This window comes from Euprymna scolopes, chromosome 3, assembly GCF_053919585.1.
Source record: "Euprymna scolopes isolate OS-2025 chromosome 3, ASM5391958v1, whole genome shotgun sequence".
Classification (NCBI taxonomy): domain Eukaryota; kingdom Metazoa; phylum Mollusca; class Cephalopoda; order Sepiida; family Sepiolidae; genus Euprymna; species Euprymna scolopes.
This window is the reverse complement of record NC_136484.1, coordinates 67608776-67634539: the sequence shown is the minus strand read 5'-3', so window position 1 is coordinate 67634539 and position 25764 is coordinate 67608776. Positions and strand designations below refer to the sequence as shown.

At 35.1% G+C, this 25764-nt stretch overlaps 1 protein-coding gene across 3 annotated transcripts in view; it reads left to right on the top strand.

The window, feature by feature from the left end:
• LOC145255977 (uncharacterized) overlaps positions 1-25764 on the top strand; it is a 47500-nt gene that overhangs the window by 11445 nt on the left and 10291 nt on the right. For 2 of the 3 annotated variants that reach the window (XM_080114642.1, XM_080114641.1), the window contains exons 3-6: positions 604-869; positions 7189-7488; positions 8195-8886; positions 14613-15431. In XM_080114642.1, coding sequence (XP_079970768.1) covers positions 634-869; positions 7189-7488; positions 8195-8886; positions 14613-14680 — 1296 coding nt within the window. In that variant the 5' untranslated portion in view covers positions 604-633 and the 3' untranslated portion in view covers positions 14681-15431. Of the gene's footprint in view, positions 1-603; positions 870-7188; positions 7489-8194; positions 8887-14612; positions 15432-25764 lie in introns of those variants that run through there. The other variant, XM_080114643.1, reaches the window with a different exon arrangement.

The window sequence follows — 25764 nt, the reverse complement described above, 5'->3', positions numbered from 1 at the left end:
ATGCTATACTTCTTTCTTATTTGGACATAGTCCAAAAGTGACTTCACAACATAGTAGGAGATGATTTCTTCCTTTTTCTACAGTCCCTTTCTCACAGAAGAGACATTGTTAATCTTTTCTACTCCTGTATAATCCTCACATTATGTACTCATTTGGCTACCGCCACTGCAAAAAAATATTCAATTGTCCCTTTCTATACCTAAAACCAAACAGAACTACCACAAGCAGAGATTATTTGTGGAGTACAATATCATGGAACTGCTTCCCTGCCGACTACAACATAGTCACCTTAAACTCCAATGTAAACAAATACTTGTCAAGCCGTTTTTTTTTTCAAGTAATCAAATCTTGTCCTTTTCATCCATCATGTCCAATCCTCTTATATTGTAGTTCACCATCTAATTCGCAATCTCATTAACTCTTACCCTCGAGTGGCATTTGGGCCTTGATAAGTGGCGACTTATGAGCATACAAAGTTTAAAATAGCATTATCAGCATTAAACGCATAGATTGAATAGATGAATCTTAATAGATTTGTTTTGTTTCTTTTCAATTTTTTATTTTTTATTTTTTGTTTATTTTTTTTTTATTTGTATTTTTTAGTGAATATATGGCCTTCAAACCCCAGTCAAAATGGCAACCGAAAGTGAAGATAGTTCCCAGCTGTCCGGACGTAATTTGATCATCGACGAAGGCAGTTTTGAAGAGAGTTTCTTGCGCTGCATGGTGTGTAGAGAGAAGTTTACCAAACAGGATCGGATACCGAAATTTCTTCAATGTAATCACACCTTTTGCCTGCCTTGCTTGCGAAACGTCTACATTCATGCTGATGATGGAGGCCTTCAAACACAAGAAAAGAACTTCCTCAGGTAAGGATCATAAACATTCTAAGATATGTTTACCTTTCTTTGCCATATGGATCAGTCAAAATTCAAGTTATTGTTAATGTTAAAACATGTTTGATGTTTCCTAATTATCTCAATAGATGAATCGATTTCAAAGCAGGACAAAATCTGATCAGAAAATAATAAGACAGTCGAAGAATTAGAATATTTGATATCGTATTTCTACATTTTTAGTTTATGATCACGCGTTCAGCCTCCCTTTTTGTGCATATATACTAGTGATGAGACGATTTTAATATTTTCCCGATTCCAATACAATTACAGATTCAATTCTAAACTCCTGATTCCGATACAAATATTAATTCCGATTTCAATTCTTTTAAAACCTCTAAATATTTAATTATAGAGTTGTTGATTTTATTTTTTATTTTCGGATTATTGTAAAAAAAAAAAACAATGTTATTTATGTGTATAAAGATAAAAATATACGTAGAGGGGGGTATGCTTTATGGGAAAATAAATTGAAAACAAAAACAAACAAAAATTAAAAGAATCATTTCTGGCATTGGAAAATAGGCACAAATTTTTCTGATTCAGGTACCGATTCTGTACCTTAAAATTTTTCCAGTTTTCCGATTTTGATTAATCGTTCGGACACTAATATATACATATTATGCTCACAGAGACAGTTTATCAAAGGTAGACGAAAATAGGATTACTAGACATGATACATCAAGTTACCAAACGAAAGGCTACAAAAAAAGCATCTGATACTGTGGCCATGACTTCCTTGTCATCACAGGAGGATGTTACACAAGGCCAGAAGGTGAGGAGAATCAAACCAGCACCAATTAAGAAGGGATATGCTGCCTCCCCTAAAGACAGCAATAAACAAAACTCCACCTCAAAGAGCCCAGAGACCTTGGAAGGTGTATCTCCTAGGACTATCTAGGGCAATACCTCAGCCAGACAGATAAAAAGGTAATGAAATGGCCTAGTTTCTGCTAAACAGATTGTGGAGATCAAATCCTCAACTAGTTTGTATACTAACGGTAAATGACTAATGTCACAACACTTCTTTGTAATTCTATATATAGTATGTGGAAGAGTTCATTTATTCTTGAATTAGAATAGACCAACATTACATCCTAATATTTACATCAACCAAATACTTCTTTACACCTGGAGGTAGGACTAATCGGTTTTCAATTGATATAGGCGTCTTGCAGGGATATCCTCTTGCTCCCTTCTCGTTCATCATCTGTTTAAACCAGGCTCTCTGCTCTGCTATCAGTGTTAGGGACGGTTTCGTATGGAAATGTCGCTGCAGTCATCATCATCCAGGTGAAGCCATTTACAATTGATTTCTCATTGATAACAGTAACTGGCTTTCTCATCTTCCTAGAGCCTTCACAAGTATTTTGTGTAGTATCAGTCATATTTTATTTGGATGGGATGGGGAGTAGGTTTTGGGATATTTCTTACATATCTAATGTGCCAGTTTCAGTTCCCTTAGTTTCGTATAGAGTTTTCTCCCTATTTTGTTGCGTTTATGCAGTATTATACTGTTTCAACCTACCTGGTTTATTGGTGTCATCTGGTTATGTGAGTTGGCTTTTACATTTGCGGATTTTTAAAAAAAATATTCAACTGTTTTCGTCAGAGTCCAATTTTGTACAGCAACGATCTTTCCTTTGATTCCAGTTTTTGCTAGTGTTTTTTACGTTTTTTTTTTTCAGAACTGTTCCTAGTACTTTTAAAATTAATGGTGCTACTGTAGTTTTCCCCCCACTCACTAGCAAGTTCCAATTTCAATAACAAAATAGAAGTTTTTATATATATGTAAGGGAGGGTGTTTATACATGAGTCTTTTATTGCCTTGTCTGACACTACTGTTTCTTTTGCAATTTATGAGTGGTCGCTGATCATCTCATCTATTTATTTAAGACAAAAAAAAAGTCTTTTCATGACGAAAAACATACAAGGAGACGTTCGCTGAGAGTTTTCAGATATGGTTTTATTTGGATAGAATTTACTCAGAATTTACTAATGTTATTTTAGCTAGTTATTACTTCTTAAACTTAACCTTATAAATTAACAAAAATGAGTGACGCACACAGTCAGACATTGAAGTAACATTCAACTTAGATTACAGGTTTCCTAGATTGTTAGCAATGTTACGTTTGCACAGCTCCCCAAAGAGTGATTTGAAAGGTTTAGTTTTCTCTTCACTCAAAAATGTGACTGTTATGTAGCCAGTGGGTATATATATATATATATATATATATATATATATATATATATATATATATATATATATATATATATATATATGTGTGTGTGTGTGTGTGTGTGTGTGTGTGTGTGTGTGTGCGTGTGTATGTGTGTGTGTGTGTTTATTGTCTGAATACAGTGTGTCGTCTACTGGTTAAAATGTTCTCTTGTATGCATGTAAAATGTTCATTGCGTGTGTAGCCGATTTTCACAAAATACTCATAGTTAACAAACGCGACACATAAATTTTTACAGACAGTTTTTCTTACAATCAAACTATAACAATATGTCTGCTTGTCTCAAACAAAAAGAACGACCTACCTTCTTATTTGACCAAGCCATAATAATGAGTTATGTTTTATACGGCTTTTATTCGTCATGGGTTCTTTGTCAGAGTTTGGTATGCTGAGTCTCTTTCTATATTTCCACTGGTTCCCCTTTCTGCTTCCAACAGAGCCGTCCACACGTCTGTTTGTTAACACATTTCTTGCTAACTCATTAGTTTGATCTCTGTTAACTATTACATCAGCAAAGCAGACCAAATCACGTGACGTTCACGTCAGCTAAAACCTCGTTTACTTAACTTAATCAAATTCCAATCTACTTTAAAATTCCTAAATCGACTTTGTTTATTTTATTTCTGAGTTAAATTCCTGACTAAGCATTCCAAGCTGTAACTGCACATTTTCCAAAATTTAATTGTTTTATTTTTCTAATAATAACAAATTAGGGTGGATTATTGTCACTCAAATTTCAATGAAGACCGATGGTCTTCACTGAAATTTGAGTGACAATAATCTACCCTAAGGTCCTAGTACTCCTTGCACTTACCTTGTGAAGGTTTGGTTAGTGCTGATACCCTCTTTTTTTTGTTATTTAATTTTCTTTAAATTTATTATTGTTGGCTCACAAGGAGCTTTCATACAGGTGATCAAAGATATCTCCTTGAGAACAGCCTGTGGTGTTCCCTGGAAGCTGAGTGACTGCAAGCCTCCCCTGGTTTCCAGTACTCTCCATCTCTTTCGATAACATTTGCAAATAAATTTGCATTATCACAACGGCTGCTTGCCATTGATTTCTCGTTGGCAGCGGTTATTGGTCTTCACTGGAATTTGAGTGGCAATAAGCCTTCCCAAGGTTCCAGTTCTCTTATCCGGCAGAGGCCTGGTCAGTTCTTCAGTCTTTCCTTCCTCCTTGACTCTACTTGGTTATTTGGTCGTCTCACTCTTTTATTTGGGGGGGGGGAAGCAGTGATGTGGCAATGGGAGTATGGGGGTGGGGGTGGGTTAGAGAACTTATAGATATGCGGTTTCAGTGTTTGCGGTTTCCATGTAGTGTTTCATGTTTTGCCTTTGCAGCATTTTGTCTAGCCCACGCTTGTTGCTCATGTGTGTTAGTTTGTACGAGCCTTTTTCAAGCCTCACACAAAGACACACATTCACATTTCAAACTATGTCATATACATACGCGCACACAAACATACGCGCTCACGTCACACATATTCACGTTCGCGTACATACACTCACATTCACGTGTATAGACACACACGCTAACGCACACATATGTATTCACACACGTGCACACGAATGCACACATGAACGACGTCACTTCCGCTTTCTAAGGAATTATACACATGTGCAAATGACCACCGGAAACGAGTATAAAACAAAGAGACAAACTGTTTCTACCCTTTTTAACACCAACTCTCGACCAGAGAGGTTGAGTTAACCAGCCGCCTCCCTTTCGGGAGGTGCACGCTCGCGCGCGTCATGCCCACTTACTACTATGTATGGGGAACGATCTAACAGACCATATGTACACATTCACACTCTTTCTCTCTCTATCTACTACTGGTCCCTGAGAACACCTTCGCGTAGCTGACTACTAACTGATGTCACCTCTCATATCCTCTTCTTTGTCTACACGCTGGGCTATCATTCCCATTTTTCACTACAACACTTATTTCTCTTCCCACGCGCGAACAAACAATAGTGACCTGAACTTGAGATGAACAGACATTTCCTTTTCTTGCTACAACACCAGTCGTGCAATGAACATTGGTTACATACGCGCGGACATGAACACATGTTATAACTAAAACGTTCATTCTTTCAACAGTAAATAAACGACACGTTTATCTTATCCATCAATTGAGTCTTTGTTTCCTTCAATTCCATTCGTTTCATTATTTTCTTGTGGCGAGCTAGGGTATTATATACAGGTCCGCTACAGTTTCCACATTCAAGGGTTTTTCTTAATATTTCAGCTGTTTTCATTATTGTTGTTCGTTATTATTATTATTATTATTATTATTATTATTATTATTATTATTATTTACTCACTAGGAGTTCTCAAATGAGTTAGTACAAGTGATCGCTTACTACCAACCACAAGTGAAAAGTGGAGAATTTGTTGTCACCCAGTGACAACAAATTCCTCCAGATTTCTAGTACTCTCCACTTTTTTTTAATAATGAGTTTATTTCTTACAACACTTGTTTTCCACGGATTTCTTGTTGATTCCAGGATCAGTACATTTTCTATGTACTTCCAGGTACTTGTACAGTTTACAGACCGTGCTATTTTTTAAATAGGATTTTCAAGTTAAATCCAGCTTTTACGGTATCTTGTTTATTAAATTGTTAGGTGAAAGTACAGAATAGTTAACAAACCCACCTCTCTCCATGATAAGAATGGGTTTCTAAATGATATCGTTATTATTCCATCATTGACTCTAAACTGCACAAGTAGCAATAGTGGCCTGAATGATGTTCTCCCTCTTTGATCATTCTCTTCTCCTAAACCGTTCACAAACATTTTGTGTGTTGTCAATTGATATTGGTACATGTCATGTCAATCATATCGACCCACTCACCAACATGAGTATGTAGAGTATATTTAAATTTACATTTATATAAAAGAAATGCATTCTCTAAAAAAAAAAAAAGTATTATTGCTTTATTTAAAAATAAAATTAAGCATTCTTATTTTAAAAGATTTCCAAAAATGATCATTTCTACTCCATTATTTATATATTCCGTTTTTAACAAAGCTCAGCATTCCTATCCCATCATGGTTTACCATCTGAAGAAGGTCAGAGGATGAGTTAGCTGAAGGGTGATGAAACAGCAACAACTATGAAGATGAGTAAAAAATGACTACACAAATTACGAAGCCTTATCTCAAAGGATTTCACAAAAATAATATACAATTAAGCACTCTTGTTTATATAAAATTTCCAAAAATAATCACTCCTACTCCATCTATTATATAACTCTCACTTGTCTAAATGTATGTATGTATGTATGTATGTATGTTTGCCTAATACTTTCGACAGAGGCGACGTATTTTCACAAGATCCATATCATTTTGAAGCTCGACTCCTCAGACGATAAATATCGAAAAATTGGCTAAAAAGATTAATTCTTCACCCTCAACTTGCCACTTTTCTACTGGAAGGGTTGCTTTTTTGCCGATATTTTCAAAAGACATCCCCTCTTTTCGATTGACTAGGCTTACTTTAAACCTTCACCACTTCCGGTTTAGTGATGAACCCAACGGCAAAGACGTCACGTTTTTTTTTTTTTTTTTTTTTTTTACGTTCTTTGCCTCCTTCGCGGTATGGGTTCGAGCCTGCCTGCCTACTACCAGTTATTTTTTAAAAAATGTTTGCTCAATGACACCTCCAAACACCCGGGCAACGTCTGGCACCTAGGCTAGTCTATTGTATAAATCTCACCTGTCTGTTTAAATGTATGTATGCATGTTTGTATGTCTGCCTAAAACTTTCGACAAAGGCGACGGATTTTCACAAGATCGATATCGTTTTGAAGCTCGACCCTTCAGACGACAAATATCGAAAAATTGGCAGAAAACTTTAATTCCTTCACCCTCAACTTGGCACTTTTCTACAGGGAGGGGTCGCTTTTTTCGCCGATGTCTGCCGCCTATTACCACTTTTTTTTTTTTTTTTTTGCTCAACACACACCCGAAACACCCGGGAAACGCCGGGCACCCAGGCGAGTTATTTATATATTCCACTTTTAAATCTTCCTCCTCCTCTTTTTCAGGTGTCCAACTTGCCGCAAAGAGACCCATCTGCCACAAACCACCGTAGAATCACTACCCACAGATCACCGTGTAATTCAAATGATGGACTTTGTGTCTGCCCAGCAGACTGACGTACAATTTAAAAGCCAATGTCACAAGCATGATAACCAACCTGTCAGCTTCTACTGCAAGAAATGTATGCTGCCAATTTGCCATGACTGTACCCTGCTGGACCACAGGGAACGCGATGGCCATACGGTCACTGATTTGAAAACTGAATTAGAGGATAGTGCCGAAAGGTTTACAGACATTGGAAAAAGGTACGAAGCAAAGTTTGTTTCTAGAAATTGTTTGATAAAAAAAAAAATTTATGTTTTTTCCACTTAATGAAAACCATGACTTTTGATTGTATATGAGTACGTTTTAATGTTTTTAAGCATTCTCTTTTCCTCTACAAATTTTGGTTCATAAATATCTACAGCTTTTATTGGTGTTTATATAGTATCGGACGCAAGTGAAAATCGCATTCACAGTAAAACCTCTTCAATATAATTACGTATCATGCTAAAATAAGTATCATCACTAAAAATTAGAATTTTAATTAAAAATAAAAATCAGTTTTGTATTTTGTCAATCCACCATTCATTATTATTTGGCTAAATATCAAACTGACTTATCTCCCCCTGTTTTACAGAATTTCCGTTCTTATTGATGGAAGAGTGGCAAAATACAAAAAACTGGATTTTAGTATAGATATCTATTTTTGCCTGATATGTAAGTATATCAAAGAGTTTTCTGGTAATTTATGTAGAATTGCAATTTTCACTCGGGTAACAGCAATTTTCACTTGTACCAAAAACTATATTAGCACCTTTTTATAATTTAATTCATTTGAAAAAAATAAAAATAAGAAAAGCAAACAGGTTTCGTTTACAAAGAATACTATTTTAGAGGTTTAGCTGTTCCTGTTTTTTTGTGTTTTGAGTTTATTTAAAGGCTAATTAACACTTTTTGTCTTCTATCTAGGTGTCAGGAGTGCATTAAAGTAGTAAAAGAACTCCTTACTGGTCATGAAAATGCATCAAAGCGTCTAGATGTAATTGAGAAGCAAATAAAATGTCTTATCAAGGAAACCTTCATCGAATACAGGCTTCTCCTTGAGAAGCGAGAAAAGGCCCTAGCTGAGAAGGCGACAGAGTTGATTAAAGAACAAAAGTCTAAAATCGATTCTCGGTCCTTGGAACTTATACAGCAGGAAGATTCCCTGGAAAGACATGCCCGGGCATTTAGCCGGGCAAAAGAATCCAAAGATCTTTACCGACTCTTCAGCATTGAGAAAGAGATCAACGAAATCATCAAGAAAGATGCACCAAATTCGGAGACGAAGGAAAATGATGATGACCAATTCAAGTCATTTACTTTTGAAAAGCTCAACGATATCAACTTTGCTGCACATGTTGGCAGTTTGGGCGAAGTGGTACCTGTAGTAGACCCTAGCCTTAGGATGCCATACCGAGTAAACATTGAGTCAGCCCTGAGAAGCCTGTCTCGTCGTAGCTCTTATGACCAAGCTACGGCAACAGATGAGAGAGATGGGCGCACTCTTGAAGAGTGGCATGCAACTAATCTTCCTGAAAGAGATGACGAGGTTTACCGCAGACAATTAGAGGAAGAGACCAGGCATTATGAAATGTGGATGGATCAAGGAGCTACACTTGGTAAGTTTTGTTAGTTTCTCTTTTTTTATTATTCTCTCATCAGGACAATATAGGGAGATGTGTGCAGAACAGGTGACTTTGAAGGTATGGTCACATTGAAAGAATGAACGAGAGTTTTTGTGTTAGTAGATATAGAACAGTTGAGGTAGCAGGGTTCGTTGGCAGAAGAAGGCCAAGAAAAACATGGGAAGAAACGATAAGGATAGACTTGAAAGAAAGAGAGATGAATAAAGACTTGGTCAGAGATAGATTGCGTTGGAAGTCAACTTCTAAAAGCTATCCAACTCATCCCAGCATCTAAAATGAACATTAAATTGATGATGATGATAATGATGACGACGACGACGACGACGACGATGATGATGATGATGATGATGATGATGATGATGATGATGTAGCTTGACCTGAGTTCAGCCTCGCCTTTCTCCTTGCTTTACATTTCTGAAAATGTGTTGTTGTTGTTGTTGTTGTTGTTGTTGTTGTTGTTGTTGATGATGATGATGATGATGATGATGATGATGATGATGATGATGATGATGATGATGATGGGGGGGGGTAGTCGTCGTCATTGTCGTGGTCATGGTGGTTGTCGAGGTCGTCGTGAATTTTAATGATATGGGAGCTTCAGTTGATTTGGGTCTTACTTGCCCAATGGTAAGTGAAGCCGCTATATCATATTAAAATTCAATAAACATAAATAGACAACTATTTTAGTAATAATGAAATAAAAAAGGGAAAAGGACACTAATAAGCAATACATGTAAAGGAAACGACCTGGGAAATCGTTTATAAAATTCATATTCTTTTTGCAATCCCACCGAATCTGGTAAAAATAAACTTCAGTCTATGCTATGTATTTTCTGCAGTTTCACTTTATTGCCATGCAATTATTTGCAGGGACACTTTGTCTAATCAGTAGGAAGTGTAATACTGAATAGGCTTCACACTTACCAGAGCTTACCCTCCTCCCCAGATTTTTATCTCTGCTGTTATTTCAAAGATAATATTTATCAAGAATCCTCGGATTATTCGAGTTGAAGAGGGCCATCACAGTCCAAACCAAGGCAGTGCCAAGAGAGAGATGCATTAGAAATAATTGTGCATATTGTATGCAGGTATAATTGTCATTGAACGAGCAAGACATTTTGGAAGATGGATGGATTCAAAAAGATTTGTTTTAGTCTCTATTTTTTAAATATTATTTGACTTTGAACTTTCCCCATGTTTTATTGTTTTCTTCTTCCTCAGTAAACCTTATCATTTAAATTTAAACGTCTACTCCTCCATTGTGCTACATGTGGCTGTTTTTTGAAATTATGTTTTTCGGACGATTTTACTCGTCGCACTCTGAAAAAGATTAATTTGGTGAAGACAAGTGAACTCATTTATGTGGTTGCTTAGATGATTGGTTAGAAATAAAGAACATAAATTGCTCAAGTTAACTGTGTCTGGCTGCATTTGACTGAAATAGAATATTGAACAAGAACATGGTCCCCATCTATTATATAAAAGGCAAAATGGGCGCACGCGTTTTTGTATGTCCAAGAAAGGCTTTTTTCATGGGGGATTCTCGAGAGGGTTACTATTTTTTCGAACTTTTTATATACTCGCTAGATCATAATATCTATGATTTGCAAACGGACGTCGTGTCTACATTTATTTTGATCGACTTTTATAAAATTACCTCTATTCCGTCCTTTAGCATATTTGTTGGTCTTTTTCGTATAAATAAAGCGAAGCTAATCAAAGTGAAGTAGGCCACCTGGCTTTCCTGACAGGAATGTCTTGAAAGCAATTAGCTTTAATCAATGTTGGGAAAACCTTTCATATCAGACAATTGTTATTCATTTGAGAGTTCCTCCTTTTGGGAGAGCTGGTTTTCCCAAACATGGTGGGAATACAAATACGGCGAGAAGCTTAACTTGCTTCAAGCCAGACGTTCATTTCTGCACCTGCGTGAACTCATTTCTGCAAGTCAACTTTTTAATCATTAATTTTCAACGCTTTTCACTTCCACTCGCCTCATAGTGTAGCGGTAAGATCTCAGCTTCTTTTTTTTCACTTTCTTTTCCGCCTTCACATCACGGGTTAGAGCTTGCCTGCCTACTAACACTTTTTTTTTCTAAACATCCAGGCAACGCCGGACACCTCCACTAGTTTTTCATAAATAAGACCAACATCTTTACAACTAAACAGGTATCAACTTTTATTCAAGGAAACACTGGAACATAACGAGAATTGTTTGGTAGCTTGGCTTTTGTTGATAAACAAATGCTGTATTCTGGAGTTTCAATCTAGCAGGCTGTTTGTGAAAAAATGACGAGAATAAGATAACACATCCAATAAAAAGGTGATCAAAACTGGAACTGATTTAAATCGTATTTTTGACACCAAGCTTCATTGATGCATATTGATTCTGCACTGTTATGTCCTAACTCCCACACAGTCATAAGTCTAGGCATGAGTGTACGAAATCAAACCACAATTCGATTTAATGCGTAATATTCCACATATATTTAAACAAAATAAATCCCTCATGAAACTGCTACATCGTCTCTGCTGAGTAAGAAGTAAAAGTAAAAATAATTTCCCAGTTGAGTTGACATGCAGAAGAGAAAAATTAAAGAAATCTGGCTTGGATATGCAGTTCAACTAGTAAAAAGAAAATATTCTAAAAAAATCAAAAGAATGTTGACAAAAATGATGCATTTCGGTTGTCTGATTTATAACACATTTATCTGTGCATGAGTTATTGAATAGTAAGAGTTTTGTAGCGTGGATTTTGGCTTGGATAACACACATAGACGATGCTTGCGTCTTTGGAAATGTAGTAAGATATACATTGAATAGTAAATGAAAAAAAATAGACAAAAATACACGCTATGAATAATTGAAAATGAACCACCATTTAGCAAGTGTTAAATTTAACTAAAGGATTTTGTGAATAAAAGAAAGAAAGATATAATTAACACTCTGATTTTTATGCTTATTTTTAAAATGACTTTGAAAACTTAACTTTTCATTGTATTCCCAATTACGACTCTATCTTTGCTCTATCGTTATTTTCATGGCTGGTACTCGACTGAGTTTCAGTCTATGACCCCCCCCTCCTACAAAATATTTGTAACAAATACTTGTCTAGCTACAACAACTGTCAATAATTTCCCTTACTCTCTTTCAGTGCCTAAAACTAAACGAAAATTCTATGAGCAAAATTTCTTTCTTAGAACTGTCCGTTTGTGGAACACAATACTGCAGGGCTGCTTCCTAGCTGATTATAACATGACCGTTTTCAAATCTACGACAAATAAGTTCTTGATGAGCTGTCTCCTTAAATAATCAAACTTCACCCAAAATCCACCATTACTGATTATCACGGTGTTGTCTCAAAGTCTATCTGACACTCATTAACCTTTATCCTCGAATGACATTTGGGCCTTAATAAGCGGTGACCACTATTAAAAGATAAAAAATAAAATCTCAAAATAAATTTTAAAATATGACTAATTTACATATTGTGATGTCAGCCATCTTGAATTTATAATGAGGTTGACCATCTGCTCATGAAAATTATCCTTTTCTTATGCATGTATTAGTCAATTGCTTAATTTATTGTGTATGTTTGGGCTATTGTATCTTATATTGCAATTAAAAATAGCTTTGCATGTAGTATCGTCTGCTATTAGAGTTGTTAACAAACAAAACAAATTTACAGTAGTGTCTATTTCCTCTGATAGAATGCATTCAACGATTAATTAGACTACATAGCATAGTAAGTACTACTAGACATTTTTAGGACTCTATCTGGAGACTTTTAAGGATTTGCAGAGCAGACAACTAGCTTCCAGACAGCCATGAAGAAAGATGTATATACTCTCTCTCTCTCTCTCTCTCTCTCTCTCTCTCTCTCTCTCTCTCTCTCTCTCTCTCTCTCTCTCTCTTACCGTATGTTTTCTAAATACTTCGAGCATAGCGAAGGTATACAGCTCCCCAAACAAGAATGAATTATCAGCAGTTGACACAAACCTATTCTACTTTATTCTTTTCAAGAAAAGGATAAATTCACAGACTGCATCATAATGGCTGACAGGTATCAAATGGGCAGCATAATAAACAAAGGAACGCGTGAATATCAAATAGGCGACACCGAAGAAGCGATAAACATTGATATCTATTTCTTCTATTGGAGAGCAACCCTAATGGAGTCGTTTGGTCCCATGATAACCAGTCAGGTTATACGGCATAGCAATTTCTGTCAGAGCCTTTAGAATTCGAAGATCAGACAGAAAGTTTCCAGACAGCCTTGAAGTGAGAGCCTTACACTCTTTCCCTAATTACGCCGAGCACAGCTATCATCACTTGACGATATACAGCTCCCCGAAGAAGAAAAAAGTATCAGCAGTCGACACATACACGCTCTACTTAATTCTTTTGAAACCGACGAATTCACAATTCTTACTTCTGGTCATTTATACTCCACTGTGTATGTAATATATATTCATATATTTATATACATTGTTCGATTATAGAAAAGTCTTGGTTTTCCTTTTTTTTTTTTTTCCTTTAACAATATTTTCTTATAAATTATTATAGCAGAAAGTCTTGTAATTAACGTAAAGATTCGCTCCTAAAGCACAATAGACAAAATAATGAGAACAATAGCCATAAGCATAGAGCAGGCAATAACCGAGAGAAGCCGATTAGGGTTTAAGCCATATCTGTCTTTTATAAAGGTGTAGCCGTAATTGATTGGATATAGTTAAGAGTTTCGGTATAGTTGCTTAATCGACACCCAAGAAAATGTCAGTACTTACGTCATCATTGGCGAGTTTCAGCGAACATTTCTGACAATAGCCAACAGTCACGAGTTTTGCTGAACGGCTTAAATATACAAAATGAACGGTCATGTGTTTTGTTGAACAGCTTGAATGTACAAACTGACTGTTTCTGAAATAATAACGTTATTGTTTAGAAAGCTATTCTTAACATGACCGTTTATACTTCACTGTGTATGAAAAATATATATTTATATATTTACATAAATTGTTCGTTTATAGAAAAACCTTGTTTCTTTTTTATTTCTTAACAATCATTTTCTCACAAATGATTATAAGAGAGAGTCTTATTACTCACATGAGGTCCTGGATATGACCTTAAACTATATCCACTGGTGAGACCCCAGCTTGCGGGCGTTTGGAGAGTGTGGAGCCACCCTTTAATTGGCATTGCTCCCAGGTCCACTCTGACCCGGAGTGGTAGTACCTGTTAGGGTCCCAACTATGGGTTTAATAGAAACTGACTTGCAAAAAAAAAAAACAAATATATCCTATTAAGAAAAATTTTCTTCAAAATCACTGGATTCGGCATTAAATAACTTGAAAAGGGTTGATATGCCGTAAACCAACCAACCAACCAACCAACCATACTCACATGAAGATCTGCCCCTATATAGTTTCATTTTTTGAAAATAAATATTATTTGTTAGGTTAATTGATGATCATTGTCTTTTTCTTTTCTTTATCCTTGTTACGTCTTAAACCATTTATACATAGCCTGTGGCAACCAAATGAATTCATACAGACAGATGCAGAAATGTTCATTTGTTTAACTATTTTGTACTTTTCATATCACAGAAAAAAAAACTGTTTTGTTTTTGAAGTTCTAAATAATATTTTTGCATGTACAATTAGCCATAATATTTAACAATTTATTTCCCTCCAATTTAGAGAGACGTCGCCGTGTTGTCGTTCCAGTCAACCCGAACCGAAGCCTGATGCCAAGAGAAGCTATATAAATAACACCCAAGAACTCAAATAAAACACATTAACGCAAATCGAACGAATTTTACAGGACTAAGATACAACCACTGACCTCAAGAGATATATGGGCTAATTTGTATCTCCCCCACAAGTCACATGCTCTGAATTTTCTCCTCCAATTCTTTTGACTAACTTAAACCCCCAACCCTAACCCTAAAACTAGACACAGAAATTTTGTTATTTATATTATTTTGAATCAAACTAATGTAGATCTTTTTAGTTTTTATTCTCACAAGGTTTTTGCCACTGTGCCCTTTGGCCATGTTCAAGTCACTGTCAAAATTGAACCTCAAACTTGACCCTCTAGTATATCAACAATGGTAAACTGATTTTGTTCCACTGTTTATGTTTGACCCTCTTTGCTAAGCTCAACATAATGGATGCCATTAAAGCCAAAAACTTTCACTGTTGCAGCAAAAAATGGCTCAAGAACGAGGTCTTCAAATTTGGCTTTATGTTCTGACAACCAATATTCATGGACATTAGAAATGCCATCAAGAATGCAAAATATGCCGCTGTTTAACCGACACTTGCAGATTGTTCCAGTTATACTTGTTTCATGCTTACTTAATCATGCAGTTGCATTCAAGGTTCCCAATTTCGACAAACTCATGAACATGGCATGAGGTTATAGCGTCTGAAACATTGCAACAAGAAAAAATGTAAATGTGAACATTAATCCAATTACAAATAACAGACATTTATAAATTACTGGAATATAGATAACTATTTGTTTCAAGTTGTTTTCATTCTTAAATGGTACATGCTTTCGAACTTCGACTTCCTTAGCCAAGTTTCAAATCAATTATATGAACATTTTTATATGAAAATATATTTTGTTTGCTTGAAAATGAACTGCTGTATTCAAAAGACATGTCTTCATACTAAAACGTTTTTAATTGATTTTAAAATTGGCTGCTTTAATAAAAATTATTTTTCAATGATATAAAATTTGAACGTTCTTATGAGAAACTTTTTTATAATTGATTTTGAAACTTGATTGCTTTAAAAAAAATTTAAGTCGTTTTAAACTTGGCCATTTTCAAAAGAAAATATTTTGTTATTGATTTTTAAATTTGCCTGCTTTTATAAGAAAGAAATGTTTAATTGATCTTGAACTCGACTGCTTTCAGAAAATATATTTTTTAAATTGATTTTATACTCGGTTGTTTTCATAAGAAAATTGGTTTTTAGAATTTTTTGAAATTGCTTTTATAAACTTGGTCGATTTTATAACAACAATGTTTAATTGATTTTAAACTTGGTTGCTTTCACGTGAAGATGTTTTTTTTTTAAATTGATTTTAAATTTGGCTGCTTTCATAAAATATGTATTTTTGAATTGACTTTAATAATAGCAGCTTTTATAAAAATGTTTGTAATTCATTTAAAACGTGACTGCTGTAAAAAGAAAAAATTTTCTTAATTATTTTTAACTTTGGTTGCTTGAAAGAAAAACTTTTGTTTAATCAAATCGTTTGGAGTTATTTAATGTTGAAACACTACATATATATATATATATATATATATATATATATATATATATATATATATATATATATATATATATATATATATATATATATATACATATTTTTTATTACATTTTCACCCCAAACAAGGCACATTGCCACTTTGGTGTAGGGGGCTACTATCAGGGGCAACAACTACTGGGGTACTATGTTAGGGATTTGGGCAGCAAGATGTCGGTGTACGTTACACTTGAACTTCTGCATGTCAGTACAGTTAGGGAAGCAGGGACCTTGAATAGAATTCCAGAGTCTAGCGGTTTTGGGGAAGAAACTACTGGCATAGAAAGATCTTTTACATCCAGTGATCTCTACTGTATGGGGGTGGAATTAAGCTGCCTGTTGGGTTTGTCGAGGGTGTCTACGTTGTGGGGGCAAAAGTGTCTGCAGTTCGCCAGAGCATTTACCATTAAAATACTTGTAGAACAGGCAGAGGGATGTAACATTTCATCCATGGGACAGAGGCTGAAGCTTAGATGCCAGTTCAGGGCCTATCAGATTGGCGACTCTTTTTTGAACCTTGTCTAGGAGCTAGAGACTAGTAGCAGATGCACCAGCCCAAATGTGACAGCAATACTCTATACATGGGCGAATGGTGGCCTTATAGAGGTACAGGATACTTTCGGGTGTTAGTAGTTTCTAGCATGGTAGAGAGAGCCTACCATCTTTGCAGCAGCCCTGGCAATGCTTTCAATGTAATTGTTCCAACTCATGTTTCCTGTGAACGTTAGGCCAAGCAATTTGAAAGATGTACTCTCATATAAAAGAGTCATTGGCCATTGCTATTGGTGGCAGAGAAGGTTTCTTGTAATTATTTAAGGAAACCAGTTTAGTCTTAGCAGCATTGAATGTGACCATCCATTTTTGTCCCCATTCCACTACAGATTGGAGGTCATCCTCTAGTGTTTTTGCCATTTCTTTAGATATGTGTTCATTTGTTTTCCTGTTATGCCTGTTATAGAGTGTGGTGTCATCAGCATATATACCCATCTCAGAGGCAATTTTGTCGGGGAGGTCATTAATGAATATTAGGAACAGTAAAGGTCCAAGGATAGACCCCTGAGGCAATCCCGCATTTATATCATATTGTTTAGATATACGACCGTCGAGGACAACCTGGATTTTTCTCTTATCTAAGAAGGATTTAATTATGTTAAGTATTCTACCAGTGATACCATATGATCTAATTTTCCTGAGGAGACCATTATGCCATACCCTGTCAAAAGCCTTAGATATATCTAGAGCTACCGCTCTGCCCTACCCCGCTTTGTCCAGTGAATGGTATATGCGTTCAGAGATTACAGTGAGGATGTCTGCTGTGGAACAGGCTTGTCTAAATCCATATTGTTTGTCAGTTAGAAGTTTAGTATCTGTAAAGTGATGGACTAGAGCATGGTTAATTATGGTCTCTAATATTTTGGCAAAAAGTGGAAGGAGGCTGATGGGGCGATAATTTGATGGGTCAGTTCTTTCGCCAGAATTCTTGAATACTGATACCACAGAAGCAGTTTTCCAGCAGTCCGGAAAGCAAGATTCATTAAGGTATTTGTTGTAGAGTTTGGAGAGAACTGGAGCTACTTCGGCTGAGCATTTTTTTAATAGCACAGCTGGGATGAGATCGGGTCCACATGCTTTTGAAGTGTCAAGGTTTTTTATGATAGCATGCACCTGAGAAGGGGTGATTTTTAGATCGTCTAGCGTGGCGTCTGTCAGGCAGAGGGTGGTTGGAAGGGTCCAGTGTGGAGTTTGAGGCAAACCGGCTGGCAAGCATATTAGCCTTGTAGGTTGCTGAGCAAACAACCTCGTGATTGTTGGTAGTGGGGGAATTGTTGATTGCCCATTATTTACTACACTGTTGTAGATTTTCCAGAAGTCACAAGTTCCTAATTTTTGTGCTTCGGTACGTTTTTTAGTGGTTTCAGTAAATTCTCTCTTAGCTGTCGCTATTTCTTTCTTAACGTTACTTCTAGCCTCTACATACTTCTGTCTGTTTGAACTGGACTTATGCTGGTTAAATCTGCGGTATGCACGCTGCCTTTAAGCAATGGCAGTTGCGCAAGTAGAAGTAAACCATTGGGGAGAGTGGAGCTTGCTATAAAATTTCCGCATGGGAACATGTGCTTCAATTGCCGTTTTGAACCATTCTGTGGTCTCATTTGCACACTGTTCAGCAGGAAGAGAAAAAATATTTCCCCATGGGGCATCTCTGATAAGATCTCTGATGGCTTTCCAGTCAGCCTTTTTATAATATCTCGTTGTTTTGAGCACTGGCTCTTCAGTTTTGGGTCTAGAGTTTAGGGCGATTTCGACCATTATCACTGCATGATCAGCATTCCCGAGTGGGCTGTCAGCATTTGTTATACAATCATCGGGAACTGTGGTCAGAAACAGATCTAGAAGTGATGCGTGTTGTTCTTGCTGGTCAGGGAAACGGGTTGGAAACGTAACCATTTGTGATAGGGAGTGAGATATAGCGAAGCTATGTGTTGTGCTGCCCACTGCACTGAGAAAATAAAAGTAGCTAATGTTATGCTGTTTGTTTAGTTTAAAGCACATAATTCTAGGTTTGTTCCTCTAGTCAAGGGGAGGGTGTTACAAATGTAGACTCCAAGTCCGTGCATATGTCTGTCAGAGTCCTTATGACAGAGTAGGAGATAGCCAGGCATGTTAAAGTAGTTAGAGGGGATGGAGGAGTGTAGGTTAGTCTCACTTAGTGCTAAGATATCTGGGGTATTTGTTAGGAGAAATGCATCAACATCAGCTAAATTAGTTCTAAGCCCACGGATGTTCGTGAATGCAAGTCTCAAGGGAGGAGGCAAGTTGGATTTGTTTGTCCCTAAGCCTGGTTTAAGCTTATTTTTTTATTGTACTGTCATCATGTTTTTAAAGATTTTCAGTTAGATAAGGGGGAGCTGAACAAGGGGTTATGCAGGGTATCAGACATGCAACACAAGTAGACCATCGGCTGACCTTTCTTCAACTAGGACTGTGGCCTCAAGAAAGCCCATCGGGGATTAGTGCAGGGTCCCTTTCCATGCGCGACATGGCACTACAAACATCCCGATATTATACAACTGGAGCAGCCGCTCTAAGCACTACCAAAAAGTTAGGGCTTCTTTACTACCAGTCGGAAACAGCAGCCAGGAACTGTCAATCCGGTACCCTCAACCCATCAGATGAAGGTCAACCCAATCTAATTGCACAGGCATATGTGGTACTCAAGTACTCCCAAGTGCCCAGTTTTGAGGGGTGGGATGTGTCAGGAGTGGGAAAACGGCGTTCATTGCCCTAGACAAGAAACAAGATCTACTACTCAGTGTTTCGTCGAATCACTGTGATAGCGTCTCTGCGCCTGACTAATAGGCAAAGAAGGAGTATGGAAGCCAGGCGATAGACAGAGCCTATTTACTCCTTAAGCAGTTTAGGTTTGCAGACCGGTAATTTGTTTGTCACCAGCTCTAGGAAGGTTGTCATCCAAGACTGGAGAGGCCTCCCTCCCCTTAGGTTTAGTTTCAGAGTTTTCCTTCTCCTAGACAGATGATCTGAGAAGATCTACTGGGTCCATCAGCCCTGAGAGGGTTTGCTCCGTGCCTGGGTCCTAATCCAGGTATTTCTGCGGCCCCACGTACTTAGTTAATGTTACAGCGTTAGTTTGTAGAGGTTATATATCTAATGAATAGTTACACTCCTCAAAGTGATTTAGGGACATTGCTATTTCGTTGTTACTAAGGAGAAAAAAAAAAAAAAACTCATGCAGTGGAAGCATCTATGTGAGCAGGCTTGTTAGAAAGGCGTTAGTGTGGATTAAGACTTTTACCTTTAGATTTTTACATTTTTTTTAAATTTATATGTTAGCTTAGGTACAGGTTAACGTTACAGTGTGAGTAGGTATTAGGAATTGAGCTAAGAATTTTGCCCAGTCACTGTATATTTTAGATTTCAGGAGGGTTAAGATGTAGGTACAGTACAGTATGGGTATAACTGGAAATAAATTTTAAGTCATGGCGTATTCCATATGTATAATTAAGTAAATAGATATTTGGACAAGTTTTCAGTAGATGTGAATAGAAAGAAGTTGTAGGTGTTAGTGTGTTTCTACTATTGAAGGAAGATAATTTCAGTTTTCATTTTAGAGTCATCGAGCGTTTTGCATAACAACGAGTATCGGATTTGGTTTTGTATTGATCGTTGCAAAACCATCTAGAAAGAGGCATTGTTATGTAATTAAGATCGCTTTGCATCTGAGTGCATACTTTGGCTGGTAAGTACCAAACTGGATAATAATGAACTCTAATGCATGTCTTAGAGGTAGAAATGTATAGATGTTTAGTGATGACTGTTAGGTGGTTAGCATGTGAAGGTTAAGAGCTGGAGGCTAAGGATTCCACTACTAAGACGTGTGTAATGTAGAGTTTTAGTGGCAGCTAGAGGGTGGGGGAGCAGATTGTTAGCTTTCAAGGGACGGGGTTATTAACTTACAGAATACAGTAGAGTTTCATTAGGATTTAGAGTTTCAAGTAATGTTTTAGCTTGGGAAACAGAAAAAAAAATTATTTTTTCTTCTTTTCACCTATTTAGCATGCAGTCGTCTTGGAGGTAAAGAGAAACAATTATTACATGGTGATTCGGAATTCGTACTTATAGGCAGTCATTAAGGTCAGGGACAAAACATTGTATCTATACAGAAAATAGTCCTAGTGACGCAGCTAAGATCACTGTAGATTTTAGTTACAATTATAGTAACAGTTAATTATAAGCTATGTCCAGTGGTTTTGTAGAGATATCAACGAGGCCTCTTTATTAATACAAGCGAGTACATGGTAATTGTAGATATTAAGTATATTACTTAAATAAAGTTCTTCTGACTTCTACGGTAGAAAAAATAAATCCACGTTTGTGCTAATTTCGGAAAATTTATCCTGCCTTTTTATCTCTAGCCTTTTTTAGTTCAGAGCATGAAATTAATCATTTATTTAAGCTGGTCGATGTTTTGCTGGGGGAGAATTTAAAACTAAGCAAGGAAACAAAATTAAAGACAAATGCATATATAAATTATTAAAATACACATAATTATGAATTGCAAAATGAAATAAGAAATTTAAAAGAGAAGAAATAACAAAGTTAGTATTTTTTTAGGACGAGGATGGATTAGGATAACACTTATCTTTCCACGGGCACCACGGCAATGCCAGTACCACGGATAACCATATTTGGTGGAGGGGTGGATATATATATATATATATATATATATATATATATATATATATATATATATATATATATATATATATATTTCAATTATAGGGGAAAGACATGCTTTGATATTCATGGTTAAAGAAAAATAAAAAAAGGCCAGCTGACCGATTTCACCTTCATTCTTCTAGAGCTGGATTAAGGAATTTATTTTATATTTAAAAGTGAGATGAACTCAAGAGGGAAAATATATGGTTAAAATACGTTGAAAATAAAGTGTGCTAAGGAAAAGAAAAAAAAATCGAGGAAACGCTATATATCTAAAATAAACCTACGTATGATCAAATGTATACTGATAGAATCTCTGAGAGGATAATCACGTTCAAACTTGAGACATTCTTTCTGTTTACAAAGAGAAGGTCTCTTTAAACAAACGTAAATATCTCCAATATCTGCAGGTGAAAATCGGAATGGGCATGACTCAAAATGGTAAATGAGTCTATGCTGAATTTCGTAGCACAAGAAAGGTTTAAGCAAATGATCTGCTATTAAGGACCCGGATGTGTTACTAAGAACGACCGTCGTTAGGTAGGTCCCATTCCTGATTCTGCTAGGTATGTGCTGTTGGACTCTACTATTCAATCTTAAGGACGTTTGACTCACTTAGTCGGTACTGCAACTATACTTGAATTGATAAATTACATTATTGTTATGGTGATGGTAGGGGAGGCATAGAATGTCTTTTCGAGAGGATGCTATTAACAGTTTTGTAGAAAACACAACACGTACGTTGGAAACAAAATAGCATTTTTCCACTGTTGAGCTGATTTGTTTGGCGACTTTCTCGCTTATTGACCCTAGTCATGGTAAGCGAATATAAATTGGAGAGTTAGCCAGTGTATTAGTTTTTATTTGGGAAAAAATCATTTATTTTCCGTTCAATGACTGACTTAATCACATCAAGAGGGTACCCAGTATTGGCAATCGTTTTCAGTTCTTCACCCAATTTTGGTTTTGAACAAATCATAAAAGCACGATGTGTTAGGGTTCAAATTAAATGAATTTATCGTTTTGTAGGGCAAAACAAATCCCAGTGTGTATACAATCCTGTAAACGTGAGTTTACGATATATTGAAGTAAGGTAACACGATGCAGTTTTTGTTACCAGCATATCAAGGAAAGCTAAAGCAGAGTTACGCTCTCCTTCATAAGTATACTTTAACGCACGGTGCATATTATTAAGTGAGGAGGAAAAATTCGAGAATGCATTTATCCATAATTTCTTGGATAAATTGCCATGTCTTTCCCTCATTATTGCAATATATAAATTATATATATGTATGTATGTATATTTGCAAACAATTCATTGTATATGATATATTCAAGCTGTTATTTTTCTCATAACTCGGTGCAAATTATGGTTTCATGTCTTTAGTGTGTAATTGAACATAATAAACACAAATGAACTCGGTTGGCAGATTATATAATTTTAATTATTATTCATTGGGCCATTAGCATCTCCATGTTTGTTTTTAATTATTTCATTGTTTTTTTTTTTATAAACTTGGTTGCTTTCATATGAAAATATTTTTTACAATTAAAAACGTGTACCATTTAAGAAAACAGAAAATTTGTGTATATTTTTCATAATTTAATTGCACTTGGTTACTTAATTGTTCAATCATTGTCCCATTTATAATTAAAATGCAGACAAATAATCTTGTTGAGCATTCGACTGAAAGACATTACTATTCACTTAATATGTTGAACAATTCTTAAATTGAAAAAGAATAATTAAAAACAATAATTAATCAAGATACATTTCTAAACCATTGTTTTGTAGATGACGATGATGATGATGATGATGATGATGATGCTGAAGGAATGAATATATTTATGTGTTTATATCAATATTATACATTTAGTGATTGATTTGATATGCCATCCTCATGTTTCATGAACCAGACACAATTGATAAGCTGCAGAATTTTGTAAAAATGAAATCATTTTATCAATCATCAATATATATATATATATATATATATATATATATATATATATATATATATATATATATATATATATATTCAGAATGCAAGGGATTATATATAATATTTCCACAATAAAACAAGGCCGCAGCTCACAAGAACGATGGCAGCTAACAAACCGGAAGTCCAAGACTCGAGTTTGCTCATGTGCCAGAGTACTCGCCTCGCATATATATATATATATAAAGTAGTAGCGTTCGTGTGTGTGAACGAGTGTCTGTATATACAACTCTCTTATAGCCTACACCACTTGGCTGATCATGACTAAACCTGGCATCATGATGACCTCTTATCTAAGTATGTTGCACACCATTTTTCAAGGTTATGGTCAAATGTTAAGGTCAAATGTTAAGGTCATAGTCTATGTATATATACTCTCCTGCAACCAACACCACTGAACCGATCATGACCAAACCTATGATTCCTAATCATGATTATAGCCTCCCACCACCACCTAGGGATGGTGCACACCATTTTCCAAGGTGAAAGCCAAAGGTCAAGGTCATGGCCTATGTATATATACTCTCCTACAGCACACACCACTGGACTGATCATGACCAAACCTGACATGATGATGGTCTCTGACCTAGGGATGGTGCACACAATTTTTCAAGGTCAAAGTCAAAGGTTAAAGTCATATTTGGTGCGGCTCTTCATAACTCCTGCACGTACGGATGGTGACGAAGGAGTTTATGAAGAGCCGCCCCAAATATGACCTTAACCTTTGATTTTGACCTTGAAAACTTTAACATTATGCTTAATACCCAGCAACGCTGGGTACATTTGCTAGTGTGTATATATATATATATATATATATGTATGTATATATATATATATATATATATATATATATATATATATACACTAGCTATATATATATATATATATATATATATATATATATATATATATATATATATTCAAAATGTAAACCTAGTAGGCCAATTATATATATATATATATATATATATATATATATATATATATGAATTCAAAATGTAAGTCTAGTAGGCCAGTTATATATATATATATATATATATATATATATATATATATATATATATATTTTAGACACGTCTAATTGAACACGACAGACTTATTGCTTTTTCCAATCTTTCTGGATATCTTTTCCATTTGTCAATCGGCCTTTTTATTTTTTTTTAATTCTATATAATATGCCTGCAGAAATTAAAAAGACTGCTTGGCAAATGTAAAAGATATCCAGAAAGATCGGAATGGCGTGTTCAATCAGGCATGTCTAAATAATGACTTGCTGCTAATGTATACATATATATATATATATATATATATATATATATATATATATATATATATATATATATATATATATATATATAACCAAAATTAAGTCTTTACACATCAATATGCTACAAATCAACTCGAGATAATAGGATGATAAGATATGGAAAAAAAATGATTAAGTAAATTATATAACCCCTATTATCATAAAATATGAGTTATCTCTCTTACATTAATTTATGCTTCAAATTAATGACATCATTTAGGATGATGTCACTGAATGAATTTCCTGCCTAAAATAATCCAAGCAGGAATAAATATATTTGCAAAGAAATTAAATCGGATTAAACTTTTTCTTTTTAACAAAATAGACCAAGTATAAAAAAAGAAAATAGAAAATAGCTATTAAGAATGAAATATTGATATTTCAGTATGGAAGATATTAATGTATAAAGTTGAAAATCCATCTTAATTTATTATATTAGATTAAAAAAATAATGGTCGTTCATTTCATTATCTAGAGATTAAAGTTCAAACTTTACTATCAGCTGTAACACGATTGATACATAGATGAATGGTGTTTTATTTTTTCTGTGTGCATATAATTAAGCTAATTGAATTTCTTCACTAGACGCATTCGTGTATTAACAGTCTATTACTTATGTTTTAGCTTCATCATCATTGGACAATGTTAATCATCGTACAATTTAGGATTAAACTGACCTATTTACGTTTTCTCTTCTTCTTCTTCTTCTTCTTCTAATTATTATTATTATTATTATTATTATTATTATTACTATTATTATTGTATATTCTAAATCTTTTAGCATAAAAAATATGGCAGCTATTTCTTTCAAATCTATGCTTTTGAAACACACACACTCTCGCTATCTCGCTATATATATATATATATATATATATATATATATATATATATATATATATATATATATATATATATATATATATATATAGTATGAAAATATATTTATGACAATTAAGCCATACAGAAACGTTCATGCTTAATTTC